The sequence below is a fragment of the Mandrillus leucophaeus genome, unplaced genomic scaffold, assembly GCF_000951045.1.
Source record: "Mandrillus leucophaeus isolate KB7577 unplaced genomic scaffold, Mleu.le_1.0 Scaffold366, whole genome shotgun sequence".
Classification (NCBI taxonomy): Eukaryota; Metazoa; Chordata; class Mammalia; order Primates; family Cercopithecidae; genus Mandrillus; species Mandrillus leucophaeus.
This window is the reverse complement of record NW_012103876.1, coordinates 427,788-435,454: the sequence shown is the minus strand read 5'-3', so window position 1 is coordinate 435,454 and position 7,667 is coordinate 427,788. Positions and strand designations below refer to the sequence as shown.

The 7,667-nt window shown below is 59.2% G+C and overlaps 1 protein-coding gene across 1 annotated transcript in view; it reads right to left on the bottom strand.

Annotated features, from left to right (window-relative positions):
* DBN1 (drebrin 1) overlaps positions 1–6,953 on the bottom strand; it is a 15,116-nt gene extending 8,163 nt beyond the window's left edge. Inside the window, exons 1-8 of the mRNA XM_011989956.1 lie at positions 6,874–6,953; positions 3,651–3,706; positions 2,904–3,016; positions 2,657–2,731; positions 2,395–2,541; positions 2,169–2,246; positions 1,825–1,976; positions 1,685–1,748 (exon numbers count right to left, since the gene is read on the bottom strand). Of these exons, the coding sequence (XP_011845346.1) occupies positions 1,685–1,748; positions 1,825–1,976; positions 2,169–2,246; positions 2,395–2,541; positions 2,657–2,731; positions 2,904–3,016; positions 3,651–3,706; positions 6,874–6,953 (765 nt within the window). The remainder of the gene's footprint in view (positions 1–1,684; positions 1,749–1,824; positions 1,977–2,168; positions 2,247–2,394; positions 2,542–2,656; positions 2,732–2,903; positions 3,017–3,650; positions 3,707–6,873) is intronic.
* Between the last annotated feature and the right edge of the window lie 714 nt (positions 6,954–7,667).

Sequence of the window (7,667 nt, the reverse complement as noted above, 5' to 3'; positions counted from 1 at the left end):
GTGAGCTGAGATCGCACCACTACACTCCAGCCTGGGCAATAGAGCGAGACTCCATCTCAAAAAATAAATAAATAAATAACCCTCACTCTGAAAGGATAAAGAAAATGTGGTATATCCATACAATAGAATATGATTCAGCCTTCAAAAGGAAGGAAATTCTGACGCATGCTACAACATGGATGAACCTTAAGGACATCATGCTAAGTGAAATAAGCCACACGCACAAGGACAAACACTGTGTGATTCCACTGATAGGCGGTCTCCAGAGTAGTCAACTTCACAGAGACAGAAAGTGGAATGGTGGCTGCCAGGAGCTGGCCAGTGGGGAAGGGCAGAATTTGTGTTTAATGAACAGTGGTGGTGGTTATCCAACAATGTGAATGAATTTAATGCCACTTAATGAAATGCAGATTTTAAAATGACTGAAATGGTACATTTTATGTATTTTGCCACAATTAAAGCAAATACATGTGGCCGGGCGCAGTGGCTCACGCCTGTAATCCCAGCATTTTGGGAGGCCAAGGCAGGCAGATCAACTAAGGTCAGGAGTTCAAGACCAGCCTGGCCAACATGGTGAAACCCTGTCTCTACAAAAACACAAAAATTAGCTGGGCATGATGGTGTGCACCTGTAATCCCAGCTACTCAGGAGGCTGAGGGAGAGAATAGCTTGAACCCGGGAGGCGGAGGTTGCAGTGAGCCAAGATCATGCCACTGCATTCCATCCTGGGTGACAGAGTGAGAGTCCATCTCAAAAAAAAAAACAAAACAAAAAAACAAAACAAAACATGAATCAGCTTATGAAAATAAGATCTTACCCAGCTTGTTCTCCACCATGTTCTGTATGTGGCAGGTGGCAAGTGTGTGTTGAATGAATGACACTGGAGCTTACCAGCCAGCCACACATCGTCCCCATCCCATCCAAGGGCCGATGTGATTGGAGTGACTTAATGCTGGTGCCTGCAGGACTGTCTTGCCTCCTCTCTCAGCCTCCTGTGGGTGACTCTGGAGCCCGTTTCAGTCCCCACAGCCCTGCACCTGCCCATCACAGTCCCAGTCCAGATGAGTATGAACCCACCTCCCTTCCTGAACTGAGCCACGCTCAGTCCTGAATGACATTAGCTATTTCCAAAACACTAAATTCAAAGCATGAAGATGTGACTCTGCTGTAATTTTCAGGGACCAATCCACAGGACCTACGCGCAATTCCCAATGTCTGGAGATTCAGACGGGACCCCTGGAACAAAGAGGCTGCTCCCAAGGAGACGCAGCACACTGGCTACGGATGCTCGGCACTGGCCCAGGCTCCCCCATGCCGCCTGCCTCACTCCCGTGGCGGGACCAGGCCTGGTGGCCCCTGAGAGTGCAGGAACAGTGTCTAATCTGCCAAGAGACCCCGGGGGAGGGGAGGGGGAGCCTGGTCAGTGAGGGTCTGGGTCTAGATGGATTTTCTCTTCCAATCTAGAGCACAAGCTTCTCCCAAGTAGTCTTTTTCCACAGCCAGAGGCCAGAGCCCCACGTGATGAGGTGCCAGGCCTGATGCTCCATGGCACCCCGTGCCCATGCAGGTCCCCAGAACAGCCACCACTGTCTCCCAGCCACTGATCTCCCCACAAGGCCCAGGAGCACAGGGACCATTCTCACTTCCCTGACCCAGAGACCGGGAGCCTTGGCCAAGAACTTACAAAGATAGACTGCTCCTTCAACCGCCTCTTGGCCTCTTCCGCTTCTAAAGTCTGCTGTTTCCTCCTGGAACGATAAGCAGCCGGCACCCGTCAGGGTGCGCCCGGGGGGCCCTGGAGCGCTGCCGGGCGGGCGGGCTCACCTGTGCTCCTCGATCTGCTGCTCCCGCTCCCGGTAGCGCCGCTCGCGCTCCTCTTGCTCCTGCCGCTCCTGCTCCATCCGCTCCTGCTCAAACCTGAGCCTCTCATCCAGGGCCTTCTTCCTCTCCTCCTCCTTCCGCAGCTCTTCTTCCTTCTGCGAGCCCCGGTGCGAGCAAGGGTAGGCCCTGAGCCTGGGCGCCTGAACCCTGTCCCTCCGGCCCCTCCCTAACCCAGGGCTGGGGGCGGGGCACGTGGCATGGGCCATGCCACTGCAGTGAGGGACTCAGACCTGCCCCATGGGGTCCACGAGGGGCGGCTCAGCCAGGCCAGGCTCAGGGTTCCATACCTTGGCCTGCTCCCAGAACTGCTCTCGGTTAATCCGCTTCATTTCCACAGCTGCATCTGTCTTCTGGTAGGTGGTGCCCTGCGGTGTCGAAGGACCCAGCATGGGCAGGCTGAATGCCCCAGGAGCCCCCCACACCTAAAGGGTGAGGGCTAAGAGGGACCGGGCAGGCCAGACTGGAGCACCAGGCCACGCAGGCAGAGCCCACGGGTGCCAAACACACACTAACCACGGGCTCTGCGTTCTCATCCTCTCGCAGCCGCAGCCGGTGCAGTACGGGGCTGGAGAGCCGCGCTAGCCCGTTGGAGAGCCGCTGCCCGATGGCACCTGCGTCTATGTCTTCCACGCTGCTGGCGTTCACGATCACGTCGACGCCCTTCCACAAGAAGATGGCAGTGCTCAGGTGGCAGCATCCTCCCGCCATCACCACCCCAGCACACAGACCCTGGTGGCTGTCCCCACCCCTAAGAGCCCTGGCCCCCGACACACACCTGGAAGAACTCAGCCACCTTAGCCACATGGCTGGCACAAGCGCACTTGCGGGCATCAGGCACATCTTCACCCACCTGCAAAGTACCCAGCAAAGAGGCGGTCGGGAAAGGACAAGGGGGGGCCCTACATGATAGGGTGCATCTTCCCCGGAACTGGTGGGGTTCCCTCTCCACGGGTGTCAGAGGGCCGACGGGAAGGGCGCCTGCTCTGGGCCTTCAGCTCCCTTCCCCAGCCCCAGCCGCATACCCAGTTGATGAGCACGTATTTTGGCAGAGCAGCTTGGGAGTCCTTGACACTGCAGAAGCCGTACATCACCTTCTGGTTCTCAAAGTGTCCCGAAAGCTCCTGCAAGCCCCCTTCTGGGGTAACCAGGAGAGCGTCAGGTTTCTCTGCCTCCTAAACCCTTCCCAGAAAGAGCCTGGAACTCAAAGGAAAGGCTCCTCCAGAGCTCCGCAGGCCCCCCAGGGGTTTTCTGGCCTCTGGGATGTGGGGGCCCCAGTTTGGTGTTGGTATGTGTGGGGGCGGCAGTGCACAGGGATGCGGCTTTGCCTATGACTCCTGCAGGCCCTGATTTGGGGTAGGACTGAGGAAGTGTTTGTTCTTCACACTCAGGTCTCATTCTTCACACATCATCATGTCTTACCAGGTGCCAGTGCCCAGAGGCACAATCAAGCCTTCTGGCTCTGGGGAAGGCGGTGAATAGGGCCCTTCCCCCAAAGCGTCCCAACTGTGTGGCTTTAGGCAAGTCACTTTCCCTGTTGGAGGCTCAGCCTCATAAGTCCAACATTCAACAAGACTCAGAGCTTCCTCCCCACCCTGGGGACACAGGGATGACTGGAGGAAGGACACTAGCCAAATCTAGGCAAGTGTGGGGCTGCAGGGTGCAGGCGGGGAGGTGGCCTACAGTCAGGTGGGTGGGGAAGAAAACAACGGGAGGAGGGGGTGGAGAGGAGGGGGTGGAGAGGAAGGCGAAGGAATGGCTGGAATTCCTACCTCCTGATGCTGCAAGCTTGAGGTCATCCGAGCCATCCTCGTATGTGTACAGAGCCCTGGGGAGAGGGAGGGGTGGCTGTCAAACTGTCAGGGCCCAGGCCGCCAATTCTGGGTGGGGACGGCTCTGGGGAGGGATAGGGGACATGGAGGGGGTAGGACAGGAACAGGGAGGGCTCCTGCTGTAGCCATGACAACAGGGCCAGGCATTGGTTCAGGCGGGAACCCAGCAGGGTGCCGCTGGAGGCCGGGGTCAGGCGGGGCACAGGCAGTGAGGGGAGAAATTGCTGGCTGGTCGAGCTCAGTGCGCAGCATCCCGGCCCTGGCCCTGGCAGCCTACAACCCAGTGGAGCGGGTGTGTGATGGAGATTCCAAGGCGACGGTTCCTTGGTTACTGTTCCCTGGCTACCACAATCCTCATCCCCCATTGGCTAGTGCCAGGAACTTACCTGGCACGTGCCTTGGTCCCCGCTGCCCCTCCCCCGGGGAGGGAGGAGGAGAAGAGAGAACCTGGTGCTCCTACAGCTCTGGGCATCCCCCGGTAACCATGGCAACCCTGCAATTGGCACACGACTGGCCCACCCCAACTGCATTCTCCTTGAACACAAAGGACCCTGGGGACCCGCCCTCAGCCTCAATCTCCGCCTCTCTGAAATGGGGATGAGGTCACTGCAGTCACTCTCGCCCAGACTCTGGCCCCAGGGTGGCCATGCGTGAGCTTCAGGCCTTCCAGCCCCTAGGCTGCCTCAGCCCTGGCTGAGGCCTCCTGAGACTGCTGGCCTTTCCTTCCGCCTGAGCTTCAACAGAAAGCTGACCTGGCGGCCTTCCTCCTCCTCCTCCTCCCCAGCTTTGTGTGCCCTGGCTCCTTCTGATAGGCTGTGGTGACAGAGCATCCATTTCACGGAAGGGAATGCAGAGATGCCTCCCCCATCACCCCATGCAGGCCGAGGCTGAGGACCTTCTGGGAGGGAGGAGAGCCGGGCCTAGGAGGAAGGGCCTTGTCCCTGAGGTTTGAAAGGGCTCAACCCCTTCTCCAAACTCCTATTCCCACGTGCCAAGGCAGGAGGCTGGGGCTGTGAGGAGGGGAGGCAGTAAGGGAGGGCAAGGGGGAAGAGAAAGAGGAGGGGAGAAGCAGAGGGAGAAACAGGGAGAGGGGGAAAAAGAGAAAGGACAGAAGTGAAGGGACAAAGGAAATGAAGGCGGGAGGGACGGAGGGGACATCTTAAGAGGTTGTGGCCAGGGCCAAATGGCCCCAGCCCCTCCCCTTCCTGAATTCCCCACTTCCTACCTCCAGAAAGGAACACAGGTGGGCTGGGGGGCTGGGAGTTCCTGGTCCAACTGTTACCCCCAGCTCTGGCCTGACCCTGACAGCTGCTCCCAGCACAGCTGGCCCACCACCTGTTCTGCTGCCCTAACCCACCACGGGAACAAAGGGCCCTGAGAGAAGCAGGCTCTGTCCCTCTCCATGCACAGATGAGAAACTGAGGCAGAGCCCAGGGACCCTAGTTCCTAGAGACTGCTCTAGACATCAAGCGTCCCTGAGAGGACCTGTCTTGGCCTGCCCAGGCTCCCTGGGGCGCCTTCCATCCTCAGCCCCTGCCTACCCACCTCCGGCCACCTTTTCCTGCTCCAGCGACAGCCCTTCTCCAGCAGAAACCATACCCCAGTTCAAACCCTCCAGCCTGCCTTTCCATCAGACTGCCCTGTCCACACCACACACTTGGGCCACACTGGACGGCTCCCTGACCCAGGCAGGGTTCTGGACAGGGCTCACCCTGGAGCCTCTGCCTATGTTGTTCTCTTCACATGGAAGGCAAGACCTGCTCCTCTACCCCACGCTTATTCCCAGTGGAATCCTTCCATTCTTCAGAGCCCAGTGCTGGCTGCTGGCCCCCAGCAGCCTCCCCTGAGCTGCCCCTCCCAGAGCACCCACCACATCCCAGCAGGAATACAAAGACCAGTGCTTCTCAAACACATCAGAGGCATCCCGAGCCTGGTGCTGCACCAGGTGGAAGCTGGTGAAACCACAGGGAATCAGGATGGGGTAGAGGACCCCTACATATCTTACCAGCTCCAACTCCTAGAGACAGACACTGCCCCCAACTGTAAGCCTCCTGAAGGCAGGAACGCTGACTCAGTCAATCAGCACATCCTGCTCTCTGGGTCCTGGGGTCCAGCACACCGCGCACCATAAGCATGTGTGATATTGACACCAACTTAGAAGCCATCTAGCCAGAGATACTGAACTAGTGTCTCTGAACTGAACTAGATGGGAGCTGGAATGTGGCAGTTCCAGAGACCCTCGGGTGAGCTGGGGTGGGCGGGTGAGGGCAGGTGGACCCCTCAGGACCATCACTCTCAGGATGGTGGTGCTAGAAAGGCCTTCAGTATCTGAGGTAGGGCTGGGCCCAATCCTTTTTCTTTCCAAGAGGACCAGGAACTTGTATATGATCACAGTGAGTCATATCACAACCGGGACAACAGCGGCCCCTCCCACTATACAACCTCATTTCCTGGGTCCCCAGCTCCCTGTGCCAGAGTAGTGGTCCACTTCAGAGGCCGTGCCACCTAGAAGTGAACTCCCCCCCAACCACCCCTCCCCACTGGAAGCAAGGTAAGCGGGGGCAGACAGCCAAGACACCCCTCCCCCTGGAGCTACGTGCAGCGTCTGCCTCTGAGTCTTCAGACCTCACTGCACCCCTGGTTCCATGCTGGGCACTGGGGTATTCATATCCTCTTGTGCAGAAAGTGATCCTCACACCCCTTTTTCAAAATGTGATCTGGGCCCGTAGTGAACAAATATGTGCATGTCTGCATCTGTGTGTCCCACACACAACCCAGATGGGGGGTGACGCACACCAGTGATGAATAACTCGCTTTGGCCACATGGATGCTGCTGGGGCGGGGGGGGGCAGGCCTCTGTTGAGCAGGATGTTGAGCAACAGGGGTTCTGTGGCCCTGGCAATAGGCCACCAGGGCTCTGCTTTTAGGAGAAAATGGGGTGGTGGTAGACAACACCCCTCCAGACTGGAGGGCAAAGGAGGGGTTCTGGGGTGAGCTGTGCCTCTCCCCAGGCGGGGCCTTACCCCGAAGCCAGCTCCTACACCAGGCCAAGCCGGCCACTTGCCCAGAGCTCCTCCCATGATCTCAGCCCCCTGGGGCAGGGCTGGGACAATGGGTGGGCCGCCTGCCTGCTGAGTCTGTGCTGGCCTCTCCTGTGACTGACCTGCAGGACACGAGAGCTTGTCTCTCTCGCGTCCATCCCTCCAGGCCTGGCTGCTGGCCAGTGCTGCAGTACCATGCCATGGATGCCCAGCCATCTCATCCTCTCCTCCAGGAGCCCCCAGGTCAGAGTCTCCACCTGACTGCCCGCCCAGTGTGTGGGTGAGGCCAGCCCAAGCGGGGTCCTTCAGACCCGCCCTCCTCTTTGCCTCAGTTTCCTCAAGAAGAGCCTGTTCCCATCTGCCAGCGGGGAGAGGCAGCCTAGGAACCAGATGGGCACCTTCCCCAAGAGTATTACGGGGTGGGGCGGGGAGGAAGAGGATTCCAGGATGGGGCAGTGAGGAACCCCTCGGTTTCTTCTTTCCGCCGCCAGCCCCAGAGCAGGTGGTCCATCCCTTCCCCCAGCTCAGGGGGAGACAGCAGTTGGGGGGCGGGGAGAGGGGCGGCCCAGCTCCTCCCCCATCAGGGACCGAGGGCCCCTTGGTAGGGGCCCGTGGATCTGTTCACCCCTTCAGCCCTCTTTGGGGGCTCCCTCCACACTTGTTCTCCAGAGGGCTTCCTCCCAGGGACCTCAGCTGGCGCCCTAGACAGGCAGCTCAGTGCCCCCCAGCCAGCTGCCTAGTCCCCGCAGTCCCCTTCAGGTAGGGGAGGAGAGCTCACCCCTGCCTCCTCCGCGACCCGCGGCGGTAAGGGAGTCACTTCGCGGTCGCCATGTGGCAGCAAACATCCTTCCACCTCACTCCAGCCCAGGTTTCCGGGGGGAGGGCGGCCCACTCCGAGAGGCCCCCGGTGGGCGGG